This window comes from Rutilus rutilus (genome assembly GCF_951802725.1).
Source record: "Rutilus rutilus genome assembly, chromosome: 13".
In the NCBI taxonomy this organism is placed as follows: Eukaryota; Metazoa; Chordata; class Actinopteri; order Cypriniformes; family Leuciscidae; genus Rutilus; species Rutilus rutilus.
In genome coordinates, this window is record NC_140218.1 from 22,816,282 (window position 1) to 22,840,648 (window position 24,367).

Sequence of the window (24,367 nt, forward strand, 5' to 3'; positions counted from 1 at the left end):
TTTAAAAGCAATTAAAGCTAGCAATTAAAACAAATGTGTGTGTGTGTGCTGGTTATTTCCCATGTCTCACACAGATCCGCTGCCATGCTGATTCTGGGAGGTCCTCTCCTTTCAGCACTGATGGTCCATGGCTAAGCTGCTATGACACACTGCAGCGTCCTTCAGAGGGGCCCTCCAATTACCACAGAGGCACACGAACCACCAAAAACAATGTGCATGCAATCTATGGAAAGGTCCTCTGGAAGCAATCCATAAATCAGTATGAGTAAATGAGACTAAGACTCTCATTAGAAGACATGCGTTTCAACTGAGTGACATTGGCATTTGATTGGTTTTTCACCTTTTAATGCATTTGCGCTATTTAATTAAAGCTTATTTAATGGTGCCACACCAAAACAGTCCCCCGCTATGCATCTACCTTTTGTAGCGTGACTGATTTCCTCTGGTGTTCAGAGTGGACTGGAGTTTTCTAGCACCATTTGAAATCGGTCGTGCTGAAAGGTATGACGTCCGCTTCATATGAGCACACCAAAGACCACTTTGTAGCTGGTGAAAAGACAGGAAATGGTTGGGGTGAAGTTACAAGTTGTAAACCTATAAAACCGCTGGAGGAGGTCGGAAATGAACCGAGGGGTTTCTAACACTCAACATTATAATAACTGAAAATGTATTCTAGCAGAGAAATGACCATGTTAACATATAATGTGCACTATTTAGAGCTTTTATCAGTGATGTTGATTGATTAAAAGACAATTGTTCCGATTGATTCAAAAGTTTTTGACATGCTAATTTGTATTTGACAAGTTAATTTCCATTCTGATATTAGATAATCTCAGCCTTATTTTTGGTGTGTTTAAGGTTTTATGCTTTTACAATGTTTCATTCAATATCATAGACAGGCAACTGAAATCTATATATGGCCACAACTTTCATACAGTAGATTATTTTATGATTATCAATATGCTATTTTTAATATGAGTACAGAATTCATTAGTGTTTAAAATCTACAGATTGTCCATTCGGACACAATTTCTTTCATCCTTTACTCTCAGAAAAAAAGGAAGCTGTCACAGGTATGGTGCTAAGATACTAATATGCACTTTATAGGCACAAAGGTGAATCTTTTGAAAGGGTACCGCCCCAGTGACAGCTTTTGTACCTTTTTTTCCTGAGAGTGTTTAACATTACTTTTCCTTCATTTTTCGCTCATCAGCTTTAGGATTAACAGGACATGTTTGGACCCGCAGGTCTAGAGTCAATCATTAAACACACATCACTTCTGGGCCAACACATACTATCCCACAATCCCTGGACAGCAGTGGCAAGTGTCAGAAGGGATGGGACTCTATTTGTCCTCATTCCTAAGAGGAATCAGGTGCTTTCTGTCACCTGGGTTACCGGATCTCCATGGATGTCACAACCAACCCGCTGCCTGAACTGAGTGGCACGGCTCTCCCCAGATCTGTCTCAATCTGATCTGGAATCAGTCAGCTGGATGTCACTCCTAGTGTTTCTAAGAGTACAGGGAGAAAGTCACAGATGAAGACCGGATAAGTACAGGTGAGAATATGAGTCTATTTTTGCTGTATTTGCATTTGTGCTGCTAAAGTCTATAAGATCTGGGTGATTTCATGAATTACGTTGCACCTGAATTTTTAGGCTTTTCTTACATTTTTGGCAATTTTACAAAAGGCATATCAGAGGGCAGGTAGAGTATTTGATTTCTTTTGTCAAGAAGTAACATCCTCTATCTGCTCACAGTTGTGCTGTCAAAACGCCTTTAGAATGATGGAACAAAACACGGTGCTGGAAAATAAACGGATCCAGGATGACTGCAATCTAAAATGCAAGCAATACCTCATCAGGTATGTGTTTTTTGGTGGATGGAGTAACGGCTGTACTGGATATACAGTGTGAGTTGAAGAAGCACAGTTTCAGATGATTTAACTGACTGTTTTAACTATTTGATCAGCTGGCAATCTGTCTTTCAGTTTGTTTGATGAATCGACTGCAGAGTATTTCCTCAGCCCTTCCTCTAGTTTAAAGGAAATACCTCCTTGGTTTTTCCAGCTAAAAGACGACATGAAAGGTATTGACATTTTTGTTTCTAAAGATGGATAACTGTATAAGAAGTGAATTTATTGGGTATATTTACTAATTACGTGCAATAAAATAATCATTTTGCAAACTTGATTATGATTATACCACTGTTGAAATGTATATGGTCTGTATTTTTAATGTTTTTGAAAGAACTCTCTTATGTTTACCAAGGCTGCATCAATTTGATAAAAATACTGTAATATTGTGAAATATTAATACAATTTGTTTTCTATTTTAATATTTAAAAATGCAATTCATTCCTGTGACAGCAAAGCTGAATTTTCAGCATCATTACTCCAGTCTTCAGTCACATGATCCTTCAGAAATTGATCTGATATGCTGATTTGATGCTTAAGGAACATTTCTTATTGTTAGATTTATTGTTGAATTATTTTTGTCAGTGTTGAAAACAGTTGTGCAGCTTAAAGGGTTACTTCAGGATTTAGCATTAAGCTTTGTATTAGTAGAAAACCTGTAGTATTTTAGAATTACCATGCTTTCCACCCTCATATCCCCCTGAGACAAGAGATTTATGTATTTTTTGTCTGGAAAAAATCCTCAGATGACGCAAAAATCGTCATTTTGCGTCATCGGAGGATTTTCTGGCCAGAGGCTAAAGACTACAGCCAGTAGATGGCGTTGTTCCGCATGTTTTCAGCCCGCCCATACAGGGTGGGATCTCACTCACAGAATGTACACACAGTAAGTCTTTCTAGTTTGGAAGCTAAGATAGCAGGCTCTTGTTCTGTGGAGAAAGCTGAATAGTAGGAGAAAGCTGAGTAAGTAACCATCCTCCTTTTCCCGGACTTGTCCGGCGGGCGAGATCGTTCAAAATGTACGGGATTCAGCTTTTGCTTTCTGCGGTCGCTATTCCTTGTTTACATGCACACCTTTTGTTTCAATCTAACTGAATTCATTCCGATTGGTGAATTTGAATGTAGTGTTTACATGAACGCTAAACAAGTGATCGGTTGATGTGCGTTTTACCATTGCTAAGAAAAATTCCCGCTCCTCCGTGAGAGATGGGAGACCCGGCGCGTCTCAGTAATCACGCCACCGGCCTCGCGCTGTTCTCCCGCGGCCGTCAGCCTCGTCCTGCTCGCCACAGTAAACATGATGAATGAATGGCGACTGTAGAACGCAAAAGCCGAATCCCGGACATTTTGGGCTATCTCTAAATCCCTCGCAAACTCATCACGTAGGCTAGCTTTGTTGTTTTAAACTGCGCACTGTTACCGGTAGGCGTGGCCTCCTAAGACAGCGAAGCAAGTGCATTCTGGGAGTTGTTGTCTTTCATCCACATAAGCCAAAAATACATTTTCTGGCTTTTCTCAGTCTAGAAAGCTCCAAATTCAAAAATTTCTTCACATTTCTTCTACTTAAATGACCTATTTTAAATACACACTCATCTTCCCAGAGGTGAAGTATCCCTTTAATATTTTGTGGAAGCTATGATACATTTCATTCAGTATTCTTTGATGAATAGAAAGCTCAGAATAACAGAATTTATTTGAAATAGAAATATTCTTTTGTAACATTATAAATGTCTACTGTCAATTTTGATCAATGTAACGCATCCTTTGTAATAATAGTATTCATTTTTACAACAATAACAAATCTTACAGACTTCAAACTTTTTTTTGTAAAAACTGAAGAACAAGAAAAAATAAATCGTAAAATGAAACATTTAAGATGATTACGTGTGGTCTCTGTTATTAGATGACATGAGTGCAGTTGCCCTGTGGGATGCTCTGAGACAACGCACTGCACAGATACTGCAAGAATCAAACACCGAGCCCTCAACGGTGATCACTAATGAGGTCAACTCCAGAGTTTCACTTACACCCAACTAACACAGTCAACTCTGAAATCTCAAAATGTGTCTTTCCTAAGAGACAACCAGCAACGTTATACTTTGCTCTTCTTCAACAGATTGCAAGAAGGGTGACAGACTGGAAGACACTGATAAAAAAGGACCATCTGATGCATCTAGCGGGGGTGAAATACATGTTCCGCTGTGCTCAGCATAACCAAGCCTTCTCTGCCCTCCTTCTACAACACAACCCTCTTTTTGACTATGGGATAAATAATGGACTGATGTGATTTTTTCCCATAGTGCCAAATCAACCAAATAAGCACATGAGGTGAAACAAAGGGGACTATGGAAAGCAGGGATATTACTCAGTTGGGCAATTTAGGACATAGACAAACAGTACTTACAGCCTTTTTCCAGAACCTATTACATCACTATTATCCCATTTGAGACTTGCCAAGGCTTGATACAGTACATGAGTCAGTTAATGTAGTCTTTGTACTTGCCCATCACTACCATAGGAGGGCAGCAGATTGTATATTTGTCTTTTAGTCAACTGGTTTTGCTTCAGGACCCAGATTTTACTGAGCCAACACAATATAAAAACAATATTTTAACCTGTAAATATTGTCCTCTAGGTTATATTCTCTTTAACCTTGTGCAGTTATGTTGATATCTATTTTGTTGCATTTAGCATTTTCCCCCTATGAATCTATCACTTTGGAACGCAACCCACCAGCTGAAACCCACACTAATGCTTCAGATTCGGAAACCCTTAAATTATAGATAACACTGTTGAATTTACTACATACACTTTGCTCTCTAGATGACCCCTGACCTCTGCTGTTCATGCATCATTCACCATCTACTCACTGCCCTTATTCTCACGGCTACTATTAGGCATGCCTAACTAACCCCTTAATTAGAAAATAACAAATATTTGCTATGAGAACAAATCAGCATGGAACTTTCCAATTTTACTATTATGTAGTGTTGGCATATTTGTATAAAGATCTGAATACACAACTTTGACAGACTTTTCTTTTAAATTTTGCATTACCTTATCTCTCCTGTGCCTCACTCATGTAGGCTATATCTCAGCAAGCCAAGTATCTTCAGGTGTTTAGCCTACAGGTAGAAAGCCCTGAATTTGCAATGCATGAATCCTCTGACTGCAAGTATGCATATGTTAATGCATTGATCAATTATACTGAAGCATTAGTTTAACATAGTTTTGAACATAGCATGTTCCTATGTTAAATGTCTCTTAACCTGCATTAAAATGAAAACTAAATGTGTTTAATCTCAGATGGGAAGGTTTGCAATAAACTCATAGTGGAGTAACTCAAAGCTGATGTAACTATCATAACTGAGACAAGTATTTTCTACGAAATCTTACCAGCACGCGCACGCGCACGCGCACACACAAAACATAAAAAAAAAAACCATTAAAAAAAAAAAAACCTACAGCACAAAATACTTGATTATTAAATTGACAAACGATGTAATTGCATAAATCATTCTACTAAAGCAACAGTCACTGTACAACACAGGGATACCTGCTAACAAATACAGGTGAGAAACAAGACATGAAACATGAAATGATCGACGAATAAATAAGTCATCTCAACAAATTTGTGGCGAATATCAGCCGAATATCGTTTGTTGATAGAGTAAATGACTGTCATATAAGACTCAAACCTGGAAACCGTTTAAATGTCAAATAGATCTGGGACATGATTGTGGATTATAGGAATTTATACTTCGCCTCTGTATCCTATATCTGACCACCACACGCCACCCTAAAGTTACAAATGGGTGTAGCCTATACGTTAAAATGTTCATTTGAGGATTATTTAAAACACAAGCCATGACGTCGCAAAACAAACACTCTTACCTGTTTATAATCGAGAGCGAGGGAAAACCCGCGCGGGCTCCTCCTTCAGCACTGAAGAACTGTGCATGTGAACAGGTGGACGCGCAGCTCGCGAAAGGAGCGCTGTTGCGAATAAGAGTCAATCCACAGGTAAGAGTTAAAGATATCCTGTCTAACTTTGTACTTTGATTGATTTAGCGACACTTTTACAGTTTATAATCTTATTTTAAAACGTTTAAAGGTTGCAGTCAAACTCATGTCGAAACTGGGCAGCCCCATTTAGTTTAGGCTATATGAACTTTTCATTTCAAGTAGGCTACAATACTGCACATTTTCTGTAGTTTCTTTGGTTTTACTAATAAACGTTTCATGTCCTGTCACTGAGAGGTCTTTATACTAACTACAAAGCATTTAAACGTGTATAATATTTGGGGTCTCTACTCCAAATAAGTAATGTAACGTTCTGCACAGAGGAAATTTGATGCATGTGGTCAAGTTGAATATTGGATTCGAATTGGTTCCCAAACAATTCATGAAGTATCAGAGTGCATGTCATTGATTATAATATAGGGTTAAACTGTAAACAGAACCCTACCCTTGCACTCTTGGGAAAAGGGTGAATTCTTCAGCTTATCACTTATAGAGAGCTTCCATGTTGCCAATCATTTTCCTCCACACTTTCTTCTGAATGTAAGAAGAGCTCAAATCACTTTCTTCCTTAAAAGGATAGTTCACTAAAAATCACTGATTTAGGCCTACTTGCCCCTGTGTCGTTTCCAAACCTGTATGTTTTTCCTCTTCTATGGAACATAAAAGGAGATATTCAAAGAAATGTCTCAGTGTTTGTTTGTCCGTATAATGGAAGTCACCAAAACATTTGGTTACCAACATTCAAAATGTCTTCTTTTGTGTTCTGGAAATGATGAGAGATTTGTCCTTTTTTTGGTTGAACTATCCCTTTAACGTTTCAAGTGTTCTATTCAATCTTTTCACAGAATGTGTTTGTCACTGCGTGACAGCTGTCATTTGCTTATGAAGTCAGCAGTATTATTGGAGTTGATGAGTGTGATGTCACATAATGCAGGGTTCCAGACTGCGACCATTTTTTGAGAATGTGCGAGTTAAAATTATATGTGGTCGCATTTGTGCGAGTGGTCATTGTAGCCTACTAATTTAAATTCACGCATGAATTTTCCTGCATTGAACTTGTTTTAGCGCCCGCCAAAGTGAATTTTTGTCCCGCCAAAGTCTTATTTGATCGGTGAGTAATGTAGATGAACTGCTGCGCTTGTGACAGGGCGCATGTTTAACTGAAGGAACGAGCAGAGAGAGAGACCCGGTCGCGCGCGCACACTCTCTCTCTTCGGAGCCAGGCGAAAGTGTAAACAAGACTTCACCGTCTCCAAACTAAGCGCTGTCTTGCTCTCTCTCCCTCGCACATATTAATCAAAATAAATCGACACGGTGGTAAAAGGTCGGAAGACCAAAGTTTCATGCGGAGCATTCGGAGATTTTTTCTATTTCCTGAATTACCACTGGGTGTGAATTGTGCTAAATAAGTTGCCTTATCTTCTCTGAAAAGCGTTCCGGACATTCTGACATAAAACAACACTTTAATTAAACACTGTGTTGACAGAAATCTTGGATGTCCATGTCCTAACTGCTGGGATAATCACACAACGCGCATGACACGTCCAATTCGCGAACTAATGAACCGATTAATTTTAATGAATGGTTAAAACAACTGATCTTTCCAACAGTGAACTCAGGAGACCTCTGAATCGGTGTATAACTAGGCTAACACTTTACAATAAGGTTCTATTTATTACATAAATTTGGCTACATAAAAAGCACAGTTTGCTTACTCAAGCTTAAGCTTTAAAATAAATAAAACCACTTGTTTTTTTGAAAAGCATATGACTACATTTTTCCACACAGTGCTATCAAGAATCGATAAGAGAATCGTTAAAGAATCGGATCGATAAGCAGAATCGTCAGTGGCATTGATATTGATAAAATCTTATCAATTCCCATCCCTATGTGAAGACAGTAAAATTATAATCAAACATTAAAGAACATACATGTTTTTTTTAAATAGTTTTTTTGAGAGTTAAAAGATTAAAACATTTTGCTAACATGAGGTCTTGTGTCACTGTCAGTCTTTTTGCATCAGTGCAAAACTAGGGTATGCAGATTAAGACCATTATTCATCAGCATGCATTGATTAATCCCATGGCATGTAGCAAATAAAAAGAAAAAAGAAGGTGCGACCAAATCATATGCTGGTGCGACCAACTGAGAAAGTTGGTAGCACCAGTGCAACCAGTGGAAAAGTTAGTCTGGAGCCCTGTAATGATGTAGTGAATGTGATTCTTTCATTTTCATTCTAAAAGTTTGGAAACCACCTCAGACCTCAGACACAATAGTATGGTATTGACCTTGAAGTGACTTGTCTGTATCAGTAAAGATACAGTAAGTCTGTATCAGTAAACGCTCTACTACATTCCCAAAGATTTGCATGTTTTTGCTCTTTTGCAGTGTTTCACATGTCATTTGTCAGAGCTTTCCAATGTGCATGGTCTGATGGTGATTACAGAATTTCTTGGACAGGCACAATTTGTTAAAGTAATGCAATAATCTTTATAAATGAATCTTAAAGGGTTAGTGAAAATTCTGTCACCAATTGCTCACCCTCATGTCGTTCCAAACCCAAAAGACTTTCGTTCATCATCACTGGTGGTGGTTGAGGAGAGACCCCTGACATGATTGTAAAGCGCTTTGGGTTTACAGTAGTTCATATGAAAGCACCATATAAATGCCTCATTCATTCATTCATCTTTGGAACAGAAATTAAGATCTTTTTAATGAAATCTGAGAGCTCCATAGAAAGTCTTATGTCTAATGGGTTTAGAATGACATGAGGGTGAGTAATTAATGAAAGAATGTTCATTTTTGAGTGAGCTAACCCTTTAAGGGGTGTAAGCTGACAGTCAGACACAGGGCAAATCAATGCACAGAGTCATAAAGCATGGGAAATGATCCCTTTTTCTGAGTATAGCTTTAATCGGCTTTCTTTTGACCTTTAGCCTCATTGCTGTGGGTGACAGTAAACTGTTTAAAGAGTCCCACGAGTCCTAGACCTAAGAGGGCTTCAGGTTCTTCAGACCCTGTTGGCTGGTAGATGCTGGTAACTACAATGGTCGAGCAATTGAAATCAATATGAATGTTAATGAATAGCTTTCTCCAGTTATTAACAGACCTACTGTAGTTGTGCCTAGCAATGCCCACCTGCAAATCCTCCCTCCCAAACACAGATACTCTTGAGATTAGTTTAAACACATGTTTTGGAAATGCTAGATTACGTCTGAAGCCTCTGCAATAATTATTCGCAGCTGTAGGAAAAGCTGTCAAAATATATTCTGCGTATCTGTCTCTCATGATAACTCCGCTGGCCGTTCATTCTCTCTGGAGCCTTATTTAAAACGTCAGTCCTGTGATTGCTTGGGAATTTCAGGTTTTTGAAGCATCAAATGAGCAGTCTCATCAGTCAGTTGAGGTATTCTTTACTGTCAGACATGATTAAATGATGATGGATCTAAAGTCCTGGGTATAAGACATAATAATTGGCAAGTATACACAGCATTTCTCTCTGGTGTGTTTTGATGTTTTTATAGTGAATTGCTATGAGCCTCAATGCCATTACAAGCATAGCGAATATATTAGTGTGTAGCCATCACCATCTGTTACATAGAATGTTGTTGCGAAAAAAAGTACAGTTATTTGGTACCATGTACTAAAACAAAACCAATGTAATTATTCTAAGCCATCTAAAACCAAAAACATGAACGATTATTTTTTGGTAAATGGTAATGTTTACTTAATTGAAAAATACTTGAAATTTTAACATAGCAAATTGTGTATTGGTTTCAATGGTTTGGGTAACACATATTCACTATTAACTATGACTTTTGCCTCAATAAACTCCTAATTTACTGCTTATTAATAGTTAGTATGGCAGTTGTTGTAGTGGTTAAGTTTAGGTATTGGTTAGGATTAAGGGATGTACAATATGGTCATGCAGGATAAAGGATTAATATGTGCTTTATAAGTGCTTATAAATAGCCACTATGTTAATAATATGCAAGCTAATAAGCAATTAGTTAATAGTGAGAATTGGTCCCCAAACTAAAGTGTTACCATTTCAACTACCCTATCATCGATCAGACGTGTTGTTTCATGGAAATATGACTTCATATATCTTACATGTTGAAATTAAATGTGCCGGGGCCTTTGTGAATCGTCTCATCCTGCGTGGGGAGTAATGTAGCTCTCTCTGGCATTCTGACAAGAATGCTGGGAATTGTATAGTTCCGCAACATCACTTGTCACTCTACTGAACATTTTGGAATGACCCTCTGAGGAAGAGCTGGTCTTTTTCTCAATCTCTCATTCCCTGGAAGTTCAAAGGTGATCATCAAGTTAAACATGAGGAATTCTTTAACATGTAATTGGTTCTTTGATCATGAACATAGAGTATCTCCTCAGAACCCTGATGAGGCCTCAGGTTTCTCGTCATCCTGCACGCACGAAATGAAAGAAACGTACTGCTAGATTGTTACATGAAGGCACAGCTTTGTGTGCATTAGGGATCTCAGTTTTCTGGAATGTATTGATTAATGGATAACATGAATATAAACATGCATAATTAATAATACAGAAGCTTCTGTATTTTTTCAATGGAATTTTTATCAACTTTTATTGTCCCCTGAAGCTAGTCTGTTTAGATAAATTTGATTAAGTCATGAATAGCTTCGTTTTCTATGGCACGAGTAGACCTTCTCAGGTATTTGCACAGTCTTCCAATGATTCCCTCTTAGCTAACACTGATGTGATTGTTGCGATAATACATTATCTGTCAGGGAGACTGATGGGCGATTCTTCTTAAATCAGGGGTCAGGTCAAACACCAGGCAAAATTGTAACAAGACTTTAAAAGATTAGCGCGCTTTTTTGTTGTTTGAGATAGAGTAGCTTTTGCATTGTGTTTATGGGGAAAATAAATGAGTTTCAAGCAACAAAAACTTTCAGTTTCCCTGACTGGATATGCCTAAGTTACTCAGTTAGTGATCATTTATGATGATTATTCTATTAGCATAATTCAAATCAAGGTTATTTATTGCGCTTTTCACAATGCATGTTGTTTCAAAGCAGCTTTACAGAAAATGCTTGTTTCAGTGTTACAATTCTGTTATCAGCCAGATATGTGTATCAATGTAATATCCATATGGCAGTAATATACAGCTGTAATATATGTTATGTGATTAGTTAACGTCATGTACGCCTCATAATTATTACAATATAAAGATAATATTTCAATATTAGGATCATATTTGAAAGTTTTTATGTCTATCCAAAGCTGCCGTCATCAGAAGTTTTTGCAATTGTCTGTGTCGTCTGAAAACATTGCAAAGGCTGAATCCAAACTGGAATTGGCACAAACTGTAGTTATTCTGGGATGTGCATCCTGAGATAGAAACATGTAACAGATTTGATTAGCATAACCAACTGAATTTTTAGCTAATTAATTGATTGATTCATTGATTTGGATTGTGATTGACCACTTAAATGTGTGTTTGTGTGTGTTTAATGGAAAAAAGGAAGTGTTAGGAAGTGCAATATCTCTGTGACTGAATCTGAAGGTGAGCACAGGTTTTAAGTTTACATTTGACTACTGTTTGGTCTTACTCCGGAAAAGCCAGAGGCCAGAGGGAGTGAGCTCACTTGAGAGCACTCAGGTTGTCTAGTTAGAGATTAACCTTGGTAATAAATGGTTTTAAAAACCAGGTACAGGAGCCAGAGCGTGCTGTTCTGCATTAAGATTCCATATCCTTCTTACAGAAATGTGATTATATACGTAAAGCAGGCATGTTCTTATGGATTATGTCAATTTTTGAAGGTTGTGAACCCCAAGACCAAAGCTCAAGGTCTTTTGAGCTGATTTCATCTCAGCCTGCTGTACACTGGTGTTGTGGTAATATGCACATCAGATGTGTACCATGTTAACTTGTTGAGCATAATCAGAAAGACTGCTGGTGTAATCTTGTAGTGCCTAATGCAAGGGGAAGCATGCTTGGGTTTGGACTTTGTCTGTACTCGTCTCCGTATTACCACATCCACAAAGTGTTGAAAACGATTGTTTTGTTCTGAATATCACTGTTGTTTGTTCTTAAAGGGGTGGTATAATGCTCCTTTTTACAAGATGTAAAATAAGTCTCTGATGTCCCCAGAGTGTGTATGTGAAGTTTTAGTTCAAAATAGCCCACAGATCATTTTTTATAGCATCTTAAATTTGTCCCTTTTTGGGGGTAAACAAAAACGCGTCGTTTTGTGTGTGTCACTTTAAATGCAAATGAGCTGCTGCTCCCGGCCCCCTTCCTAAAACAGGGCGGAGCTTCCAGAGTTAGCACCTCCGATTACCTCACCCAGACATGCACTGACAATGTAAGAAACTGTTCAGCCTTTTATGTTCGAGTTTTTATGTATGAGTCTGACAAAGATGGAGAGACTTGAGTAGACTCACAAATGTGCTGTACTACAACAACTCTTCCTCTTCTCAACATGGACTCACCCCCTTTGTTGCATCTTCCCGGGGGCAGGGTTAATGTAAATTTTAGGGTTTGTGATGTCACTAACCCTGGAGTAAGCTTGTGTAGTCCCTATCAGTCGTTTGTTGTAGTCCTTAAAAAGCGATTTCTGTAAAAGAAAATATCTCTCTTTGCTTTGAACTTTGAGCGTCACAACTTTACAGATGAATGTTGTTGGACAACTCTTCTGATTATTCTTTTCACTCCTCTATCAGAAATCTTGCGAGGAGCACTGGTCAGGCAAATTTATGGTGAAATTATTGTCTTTCCACTTCCGTATTATGGCCCCAAAAGTGCTCACTGGACCATTCAGAAGCTTAGAATGGCGCCCATAACCAATGCCATCATTATGTTTTGCAACAATTAGGTTGCGAAAGGTCTTGAGACAGCTCTTTGCTTTTACCCATCATGAGATGTGTCTTGTGTGACACCTTGGCAATGAGACCTTTTTGTAGGCCATCATTTGGGACTGAACCAGCTGTTATTAATTTCCACTGACAGGGGGCTGGATTGCTTTTTAATTACTGTAAGTTTTCAGCAGTTGTCTTGGCTTTCCATGCCTTTTTGCGCCTCCCTTTCTTCATGTATTCAATACTTTTTCCCTGTGTCATTTCACATTATTACACATAACTTAATTTCCGAACTTATTTTTGTTTGTTTCTTTGTATGTATGGCTTACTTGGGTTGTTACCAACATCTGGTGAACATTTCATGTCAATAGCACCTTTGGAAATATATTTACTGAGAAAAATGATGACGTGTTCAATACTTATTTCCCCCGCTGTATCTATATGTTTTCTGATATGATAAGGAGTGAGAAAAACAGTAAAATACTTCAGTTCATTCAGGTAATGTTGGTGTTGAATTATTTACTTCAGTACAAAATAAATAATTACTTAACAGACATTTTTCTTATACATGTTCAATAAGTTACCAATAACCATCATAACAAAGCAATTGAGATGGTGAGGTGGCATTCCACTCTCACATTTCACATTTCACACCCATCGGCCCTTGTTCATGAGTCACTCATCCGCAGTGTGAGTGCAAATTTGTAGTCTTTGTCTTCATGTGGTCAGGTTGGCCTTCACTCTGCTGATGTTTGCAGATGAAGTCATTTAGCTGCTGTCTTAAAAGCTGCGTGCGCTCTACATGATAGAGTAAGCTGCTATCTCATTATGCTGGCAGCCGATTGAACATTGAAGACCAGTGCCAGTTTAGTCTCTTTATTTACTGTGCGAATGTTTAAGGAGTGTTTTAATATGTTATACATTAATATTGATCTCTGTAATATTTCATTTGTGTTAGCGACGTAAACATTTGATTCAGAATTTAGTGTACTGACCACTGTTTAAACACTGATTTAAACATGTCACCAAGATAACACCATCTAGCTGGCTAACAAGTGAAGTTTTGTCAAAATTGATAGTCTTGGAAGCATCCAACAAAGTGTTGCAAAACATTTCATTGTTTCAAGTGTATTTCATGGAGTTACATTAGTTAAAAGGGAAAAATATCTGACATTTATAAGATTTTGTATTTTTCATTTTTATAGTGGTAACACATGGATGGATAGATATATAGATAGATGGGCCAGAGGAATTCCTGAATGTTTCAGTCTTAGGTATGTACAGTAACTAATGCTATTTGTGATAACAGTAAAAAAAAAAAAAAAAAAAAAACTATGGTGAATGGTGATCAGGAATTTCCATAGTGGGTAATGATTGCATTTTATTTATAATTTTAAATAAATTAAAAACTCATTCAAGGAGATTGGCTGTTATTATGTTCACTTGCTCTAACATCTTCAGTTCAGCTCAGCATCTCTTTCAAGTTTTTCCTTCTGGTGAGTTCAGACTGAATGTTGTATTGGAAGGGAAGAGGGTGTGTGTGGTCAGAGAAAGCCAAAGCATCACTGCCCTCCCCTCTGTACCCCTTAACCAGCTCAACGCCCCCCTAAAGAATGGTTCAGTGCATTCCGTCAGCCTGGAGACCGGCTCTCCCTTTCAAACAGTGGCTTTCAGAGTGACAGCTGCATTTGAATAAGAATCACTCTCCATTCACCCCATTGCTGCGCTGAGGGCGGGGGAACCGTTTTCCGTCCACTCTGATTGGCTCAAGCCATTCCTTCTTTTTTTGTCCGGAAAGGCCAGTTGCGCCCATAAAGGTTTTTTTTTTTTTTTGTGCTTAACTTTACACATTCACATTTTTTTTTCAAGTCTGACACACACAACCAATCTTACTCTTTTTGTGCCTCCAAGGGAGCCTTTCTCAGAGCCTTCCCTGTCCAACGGATATTTATCAACTTGTGTGTGTGCGTGAGTAATATATCTTTCTTGTATTTTACATATATGGCTTTAGATAAAGAATCAGAGTCTCTGTGCTTTGGTTGGTCTACACAGATGCAGATGATCTCTGGCTTTATCTGATGTCTTGCCTGCCAGTTTTGTAAATCCTGTTATTCACTTTATCTGTTTTTTTGTCCTTCTTTGATTTGACTTTTTTTTTATCCCTTCTTTATCTATGAGGCATCATACCTTACTGTCCTGTTAATGTCTAGACTGATTTTAAGGACTGTGACATTTTTTTTATGTTCCGTATAACAGTAAATTCTTTAATTTCATACATTTTTAAGGGGTTTAAAATCATAGAATTATGTCAATAGTTTTTCAATCACTTGAGTTCTTATAGAAGGTTTTAAGTTAGCATAAAATTATTTTTGTGGATTTCTGTGCATGTATTTCTGCATATGTGTTGTATTTATTGACTGATGCAGTGAAACGGTTTGTTCTCTATGGTGGTTTAGTGAGTGTGAGAGGATTTAGTGGCAGTGAAATATGGAGTGGAAACTGTGTGGGAAACTGAGACTGTGGCATTGTGTGGTGGAGCTGACCTGTCACTCCTCTCACCAGCACACTGAAGAGCCTGAAGCCGGGGGCCCGACGCTCCTCACTTGAGCTCACACTCATGGTCCAGACAAAAACTGCATGGCTTCACTCTCACCTCCTCATGTTTACCTCACTTTGAATCTTTAATATTCATTTGATGAAATGGCTAGTGCACTAATATATTCAAAATATATAAATACAACGGAGACATAGCCGAGTGGGCAAGTGCTCTGACATATGGAGCTTTTGCGCTTCAGGAGACCCGAATCCCTGTCCAATTCCCCTCTGTCCTCTCCTGTGATTTTCTGTCTGTCCTCCTGTCCTCCTCTGTCCTTAGGCAAAAAAAGCCCCAAAAATATAACTTTAGAAAAAATACAGATATATTATTATAGTGAAGGAGATACAGAAATATTATTGTATTAACAGAACTAAAACAAATTTTTATTACATTATTTGTATAATATTATTAAAAGAAACTGGGAGTCGAGAATGATATAAATTATGTATATAGTAATTAACAACAGTTTATTTTGTGAAGTTTTAAAAACTGTATGTTATTGAATGAAAAATGAAAAAAAAAATCAGTTTACATCTTGATTGTATGCTTTATATCATTTATTTTACTATATTAACCATAATATTAATATTAATTATATAAATAATAATATATTCATTTTAAATGATTTTAAGCTATCCTGTGGCCCCCTTGAAACACTGGTATACTGTTGTTCATGCTTTATGACTTCTGGTTAAGTGCGTTAAATGTTTTTTTTAATATGTTGTGTAGTTAATGCAAACAAATGTTTACATTTAGTACACAGTATGGAACCATTAAAGATCATTTTAAATCATATAAGTAATTGTTTCTGTCCAATTAAGAATTAAATACTGTGAAAATGATAACCGTTGAATATCAAAGCTTTGAAGGGGGGAGAGACTAAAACAAACCCACCATATTACTATATTTAATTCAAAGAATGCGTTTCACGTTCAGATGCTGTTTTTATGAATCATTTATGAATCATTTAAATGTCTTGTGAATGCACTATGAATATCTTTAGCACCTATACTACATTTTGTTTGTAAGCTGCTGAACAATCTTTTTCTTATTTTTCTTTGTATTGCAGGCCCCTGGAAATTATTTACTCGTGTTCGTTTGATAGCCCATGATGATGGCCAAATATTTCAGTGTTCTGCTTCTGGGTAAGTCACAGATTAAATTGAACTGATTTCTGCATAAACTAGAGTATGGTGGTCATTTCTTTACCTTGCAGACGTCAAGACATGATAATTCACCCAAATTGTTTTATTCTGTCATCATTTATACACCTAGGTTTAGGGGTAGGTTCAGGGTACCGTACCCAGTTATTGTAATTACTACAATAAGTATATAATATGTACATGCGAAACAGGACTATAAAATATAGTGCTACCAAAAATATATGGAAGTCAATGGCTACCGTCATTCTTTGGCTACCCACATTCTTCAAAATATGATCTTCTGTGTTCAGCAGAAGAAAGAAAAACATACAGGTTTGGAACAACCTGAGGGTGAGTAAATGATGACAGAATTTTCATTTTTGGGAGAACTATCCCTTAAAGGTGGGATCATAAAATGACTGATGACAACACATTCAATCCCATGTCATTATCAAAATCTGACTCTCCAGCGAGATGAGCAAGGGATAAGCTTCTTAAATAAAGTGAAGTTCAAACACACAGACCCCCACCTAGGAGGTCTTTCACAGTAGCTCCCACGAGAGCCCTTTTCAACAAAACAATCTAGACTTAAGCAAACGAAAACATGACCAACCTGTTACCCCTCTCTCTTTTTTAGCATCAGTGCCTGGCCTTTCTTTCTCTGAAGAGCAGCAATCAGAGGCATTGTGTTTGCTTTTCCTTGCTTCTTTGTGTTTCATAATGAAAGGTCTATGCATTATGGAGAGGAAACCGTACACCTGCGTAAAACTCTGCTAAACAAGGCAAGGAAAATTTCTGTCGATATTTAACGACCAGAAAAACGTACAAACAGATACATGGGGCAAATTCATAAACATTTTTGCATTCCACTGCTTTTTCGCTGTTCTTTCTGGTTTTTGACTATCCAGATGTGTTTGACTGCTGTGCTTGCATCTCATGTCTTTTGCTGTTCTAAAAATGCAGCGCTCAAGTTAAAAGAAGTTACATCTCTTGTGTTTTTATTTTCATTGCACTGCCCTGCGTCTCTCATTTTTAAATGCAAAAACGTGTTCTGTGTAGTTTTTCTATGCAAACATGCACTAGGTGCTTATGTATGACACAGCATTCCCCACTCAAGTTAAAAGTAGTTCAACTTTTAAAAAATGCATCTATAAACCTTGTGTTTTTTCATTTCACTGCCCTGCGTCTCTCATTTTTAAATGCAAAAACGTGTTCTGTATTGTTTTTCTATGTAAACCTGCTCTAGATGGACGTGTTATGCTCGCGTCTTGCGTCTTTTGCAACATCTTGTTCGTGACATGCCGTTCTAAAAATGTGGCACTCAAGTTAAAAAATATGTCTCTAGACCCAATTTCCACTGTTTTGCATTTGCTGCAAATGTATTCAGTTTAACCAGGTGCTTAATGCACTGAAGCAGTGATGCGTTGTATTTAACTTAAGTTATTGGCACATATCATTTTATGTTAATTAGACTCATTATAGATTCAGTGCTGTTTGCCTGCTGAAAATTGCGCCAGTGGAAATGAAAAACGTTTTCTTGATCAGGGTAGCTGTAGTTTGATGGGCTAAGTTAGTACACATACTTTTGAAACTTGTAGTCGTGGTGCACATGCTTGGGATGCAGGTGCCAGTCATTTTCACTGTCTGCTATATGTATTGAATCAAAAGAGAGAACAAGAAACTGAACAAGAGGGAGTGAAGTGGAGAATAAGAGTGGGGAGGAGGATTTCAATAGTGAGGGTGCTTCACTGAGGATGGAATGAGAACAGTGCTGAGGATGGCCATTAGTTTTGACATGTGGGGTAGAGGGGGATCAACACACTAATTTTGGGCTATTATTCTCATTGTAGCACAGTGCGTCATTTATTATTTTATCAGGATCCTTATATGCTCAATCACTAGTAATTTAGCTAGATGTCTAAATGCATTTCCCCTGTTGAAAATGCTACACTTAAAAGATTAGCCTAAATGTCTGGAAAAATGGACTGGAAATGGAAAAACACTGCAACACTGGCTCCGTTCCAAACCCTAGTGAGCTGCCTACCTAGATGGCATGTTTAGACATCATACTGTAGGGTCACTCCTAATGCGAAGACTGTTCTGAACAGTAGTCACCAGTCAGCAAAATGATGCTGCTTTAGTTAGAGCTATAGCCTTGTGTGTCATGAAAGTGAATGTAATCAGAACATACTCATGTTGTCATGTGACTCGTTTCACTGTCGTATTCACAACTCCTCTCCCGTGGCCTCATAGATAGTAAAGTGTCCATCAGATGCGCACTTCAGTGTCTCGACGGATGTAGCAAGTTGTCCGGGCACCTTTTGCCTACTGCTTTATGAATACATTCGGACATTTTCAGCCCAGGCTCATTCGAAAAACATACCTGTGGCAACATTTTTGAATATGGCAACGTTTTATTACGTCGGAGTTCGTACGTATCACCGCAATTCTGAATTGAAATGTCCAGTGAGTGCCGCTAAAAGGTTAATGCTCAATTATGTTTTAAAATAACGTACACCTACATTATACACTGCCCTAAACCTATCCGATAGTGTTAACAAAGGCAAATGCGTCATAAAAACGTAATCGTAACCATGGCATTTTAGCTTGATTTAGAACATTGAGCTCTTGACTCGTCTTTTACGGGATTCGTACCCTTGTTTCGCGTGCGTTCAGCCAATCCGCGTACACTAACGTCACGGTCTCACGGATAGTATAGTGCTGGTTTAGACCCTACTCTGAAGTAGGAGCTAAATTAGTTCCTCCAAAAGAGTTCCTAGAACTAAAATCTTTCCTAGTTTGTGCGGTGAGAACGCGCAGACATCCTGTTACTTTCGGCAATAGTTCTAGGAACTATGAAAAGGTTCCTCCGGTGCGAAAGCCCCGTTTGGCAATCCCATAAATACATTGCACCAAATAAAATAAAAAAGGCATCCAAGATGTTAAATAATGATTATAAATATATTTTATTCAGTACTGAAGAGTGTTGATAATAAAACTTGTGTGCTTTTAATGGACTTTTATAGGCGATTGTGTTATTAGCTTAGCAACACATGCTAACATGTAAGATATGAAGATATTATCTGCCTTTTTTTTAAATGTTGATGCCTTTCGGTGGATCAGAAAGCTGTGTTTAAAGGTTCAGCCAGAATTTAGAGCATGAGAGGAATGTTGTGGAAATGAACAGTCTCAGGTGTGTGATTTCTGATTGTGGCTTTTTAAAAGATATTTTAAGTAGTGGCTGGAAAGCCTGGTTTGATGAAGGGGTGTTAAACAAGCTTCTTATGAAGGAGTTAACTTCACTCATTAATTTCCATTGTGCTTTCTGTAAGATCTCTTTTCTTAGTGTTTAATTTTAGACTATTACACAGCAGTTTAATATTTTTATAAAACATAGACAATGGCATTTTGACTTATATTATAATATTATATTCACAATAATGGGACACCTGAGTAGGCCTGCATGTTTAATCAAATAAAAAAATTAACTTGCTATTTGGCCTAGTGTGATTACCAAATCATTACAGCTATGATTTAAATAAATAAATAAATATATGTGCTGCATGTTTTAAAGTGAAGCACAGCACTGTGTTAATAGGTTTGTCCACTGTTTACCAAGAATTCAAATGCTAATCATCACTGATAACATGTTTTAAAGAAATTATTTCTGGCACAAGCACAAGTTCATTATCTGGAGCTGTGGGCTCTGTGCCCATTGTACTTTCTTTACTCAATGTGGGTCAGTAAGACTGTGTGTTAATGATTGTACAAGGAATATGACCAAGGTGTGTGAGCATGTGCCACTGTAATGGAATGTCTCTATGTGTCTTAGGGCATGTGTACTTTGTGAACTCTGTCCTGTTTTGGAATAAACTTATATGTAGACAAAATCTATTAGGTCTGCCGGCTTTAGGGTGCATTGCTTATACCTACTCCTTCATATGTGCTCTATTGTACCATCAGTTTTATCAGTATTATCTGTGGAGGAACATTCTAGTTATGATCTGTCAAGTGTTAGGCTTAGATTGTGATTGTTTAACTTACAACAATGACTGCATTGCTTTGTCTGTGCCTGTAGGTTCACTATCTGATTTTTCACATTCCAGTTCAGGGTTTGACAGTGCATTGTCTATGCTAACTTACTTTTTATTCTTAAATCAGTGAAATCAAAATGGACAAATCTTGTTTTTTTGTGTGTTTGTTGTTTAAACAGAATATTGCATTTTAAGAAAAATAATAAAAGAGTTATTTAAAACTGATTTATCTGTCCACATTATTATTATAATTTTTAATTATAAATAAAATAAAATAACTTTCCACCCCCCTTGCAGTGACATCTATTTGATGACGTGTTTAAATGCTTTGTTCGTTTACTGTATGTGATTTTGTGTGTATTGCTGTATTCTGCAATATGTATTTTGTTGTATTTTGCTGTATTTTGTACACCACAATGAACCAACGATCCCATTAATTCCCCATGTACAAAATCAAGTCCCGCCCTACATTTTTTCTTGTCCGAGAAGCTATTTCACTCGCATATGTAGGGAAGAAAAATGTAATCTGTTCCATGTTTATTTCCATGTTCCAACCTCTGCCCTCAGTGGTACTTAAGGAGCCAATGCTCTAATTATCCAGTTTATTAAAGGAGCTGTATGTAAGAAATGTATTTCAATTAATCATAAAATGGCCCTGATATGTCACTAGACATTAAGAAATCGTGTTCATTTCAAATACTTATATCACTGACAACAGTAGTCCGGCCAGGATATTGTCATTTAAAAAGTGAAGTTGCAGCCCTCAACTGATGTTGATGTTGTCATCTTGTGTTTTGGCCTGAAGCCCCACCCTCCACCTATCTACCAATCACGAAGTCAGTAGTGTTTCGGCATCCGGGTTGCCAGCTCTGCTCTAGTTACCACAGCTGCAGCTCCTTGTAGCAGCCTACGTTCCTGCAGCATATCTGGCAACCTCGAGTCAGGGGGGAGGGGGAGGGGATACACCGCTCTACAGTAATTTGAAAGTGATTGCAGTACCAGTTTTGGCCACAATCTTACATACGGCTCCTTTAAGTAAGCAAGTAACATAATGATTGACTGTAAAACATATGAATCTAAGGGCACACTATCTGCAATAATCTGATAATTATTTTCATGCTATGGATGATAAACGATAAGTGGCCATTCAATTTCTGCTCAATTTTGTCTAAATAGATTGAAAAATAAAACACAAACTAAAATCAGTCATTTTAAATGCTCCAAGTGAATTTGGGCATCACAACATTAAAATGCACACTACCGTATGAAAAATGGATATTCATTTTGAGATTTGCTAAAGATTACATTTAAGTAATCAATTATTTATTTTAGTTATTAGTTATTCAATTATGTACATTTTTAAAGATTAACTTTTAAGTGAGCGTCCAATGATAGCAAAGGTGATCTAAATGTAAAAATAGAGGAAATGAGCACGCAAAAATAAATACTAACTGATACATAAATGGTAAGTTTTAAAAAATCTAATATTGTTTATAGATGATGGTGGTCTCAGCTTCATTGCGACATGCAGTGCAGCACATGTGGCGGCTTGTCGTCGACTCGCGGAATGCCATTCCTTAGCTATCGATGGCCATTTTGCAAGACCCGTGTGAGATACTTTTACACCTGGAATTTTTCTCTTAATGAATGATATTTTCCTGGCTTGGCATTCCTGTACTATCTGCACTTTGCAGATGCACATCTGCCTCTGTAACCGCTTGTATCTTGCATCTCTGTGTGCTGTAAATGTGGCATGTAGGAAAGAGGGTGTGTGTTATAGCTTAAGCGGTTTGTGGGTGTGTTAAAAAAATGCAGGGACAAGCAGCCATGAAGAGCTCAGCCTAAAAGAGCAAATGTTTAAATGTAGTTTTATTTTAATAAGCTTGACATTTGTTTGTGAGTACAAACTGGACTACTGTGAACTGTGAGTACAAAATGATTGTTTAATTATAGTTAATTAGTCTACTGAAAGACTTGAATGGATGGAATAATCCACTGCTTGTACATAATTTCATCCATTTTTCTATTAGTGATGACACTTTCTCTCTCTTTCTCAATCAGTCTTTTTCACATTTGAAGACTTCAGATGCAGAAGCCTTTATTATTTTTAATATTAACATTTTTATTAGGCTCCTATGTATAGGTTTCTACCCAAGTACCGGCATTTCTGAATGGGCTGAGGCTGGGATTTAGTGAGTTTGAAGTGAATGTATTTGATGAGTGTATACTATGTGCGGAGAGCATTCACTCAATATTATTATCTCATTTTTGACAGAGGTGGCTTTTAGAGGCTTTTGCATTGGATGTCTTCATTTGTTTAGACACTTTGAAGAAGAGAAAAGAATGTGTGGAGACTCAATAACAGACTATGCCAAAACAAAGTCAAAACCTATTCTTGCCTACCCCTTGCCTCCCCAAACACACACTCTCCACAGTCATGTTGCTTGCTAGTCAGAACATGAGAAGTCATGTAGAAAAAGTCTTAAATGCATCCTTTACCTCAAGGAATCTGTAATGAGGGATGCAGCATAAGGTCTCATAAAGCAAAACACTCTTTTTGGAGAATTGGTATTTTCTTGTGCGTGTGGCCTGTAAAGACTGATCCGCACTCTGAAAGTTCCTCAAGCACCCGTCCTGTAATTAGCAAGGTGAACAGATTGCCTTTGAAATACCCCCGTCTACTTAGAAAACTAGCGAGAATGTGAACGAAAGGTATTTGCAAATCATTTTTCATGGGAATCCCCACCTCTCACACACATACAAACATAAACCATACACAACGACGCGCACACACGCACAATCTGGACCTTCATTTCTTCATTATGTGGATTTTTACAGTATGTGAGTTAACCATAAAACCTTTCAGTGCCCTCACCAGATACACTTTAGTTTAGTACCTTGATGCAATCAAATGGAATTCATGGCATTTGTTTTCATTTTTTGACCTGAGAAGGGGCTCGATTTCAATATTGTTATGAACTTTAAAGGCTTATCTGCACTCTTGTGCAAAGAACAGTGTTGAGTAATTGAATGACTGATATACACAATATATTGGATAAATATGTAAGTTGGATAAATAGTATCCAACTTGCATACATGTACAGTATACTCAAGTAAAGTGATATGTACTATATAGCAAATGTCAACTGCTTGATTGTTTACATCGTTGCAAAATATAAACCATATTATCGGCCAGCTCTAATATCTGCTAAGTCCAACTATAAGGCATGAAGATATTCAAATATTATAAACACTAACATCATGATTTTCTGTAAAACTGTTTTGAAATGGTGTGTATTGTGAAAGTGTTTGAGTTGACTTAATATACTATGTGTATTTTAATTATAGAAGTTGAATTATACGTAAGTAGAATAATTACTATATGCACCAATATTATTCTGGATACTGGTAAGCTAAAATTATTTTCATGTTATGTCTGAGAATTGATATCTTTATATTATAGTTCTACCCTGTTTTGTCTAAATAAATTAAAAACAATAATTGTTAATGCTACAAGTAAATTTAGGCATCACAACATTATCACAGTGTTATTAAATTATTAGTGTTTTTAAAGAATTACTGTTAGTGTTAGATGATGGTTAAAATGATTTACTATAAATATAAAAATAAAGGAAATAAACATGCACAATTGAATATATTGTCTGATACTGATAGGCCTAAACGTATTAAATTATAGATAAATTATAATTAGGGATGCACCAAATTATGAAAATTTTGGTCGATACCGATGACCGATAATTCTTTATATTTGAAAGCCGATAACCGATAAATTGGAAAATGAATCTAAATCCA

The 24,367-nt window shown here is 37.2% G+C and overlaps 2 protein-coding genes across 2 annotated transcripts in view; both read left to right on the forward strand.

Annotated features, from left to right (window-relative positions):
* Positions 1 to 1,774: 1,774 nt before the first annotated feature.
* Positions 1,775 to 4,931, forward strand: LOC311302471 (uncharacterized protein). Its single transcript, XM_084428376.1, has 4 exons — positions 1,775 to 1,865; positions 1,992 to 2,089; positions 3,820 to 3,920; positions 4,033 to 4,931. The coding sequence occupies exons 1-4, from the start codon at positions 1,786 to 1,788 to the stop codon at positions 4,201 to 4,203; spliced, it is 450 nt and encodes a 149-aa protein (XP_084284502.1). The 5' UTR covers positions 1,775 to 1,785; the 3' UTR covers positions 4,204 to 4,931.
* Positions 4,932 to 5,844: 913 nt separating this feature from the next.
* The window catches only part of lamb2l (laminin, beta 2-like), a 41,453-nt gene continuing 22,930 nt past the window's right edge, over positions 5,845 to 24,367 (forward strand). Inside the window, exons 1-2 of the mRNA XM_084428357.1 lie at positions 5,845 to 5,939; positions 16,448 to 16,523. Of these exons, the coding sequence (XP_084284483.1) occupies positions 16,487 to 16,523 (37 nt within the window). The 5' untranslated portion in view covers positions 5,845 to 5,939; positions 16,448 to 16,486. The remainder of the gene's footprint in view (positions 5,940 to 16,447; positions 16,524 to 24,367) is intronic.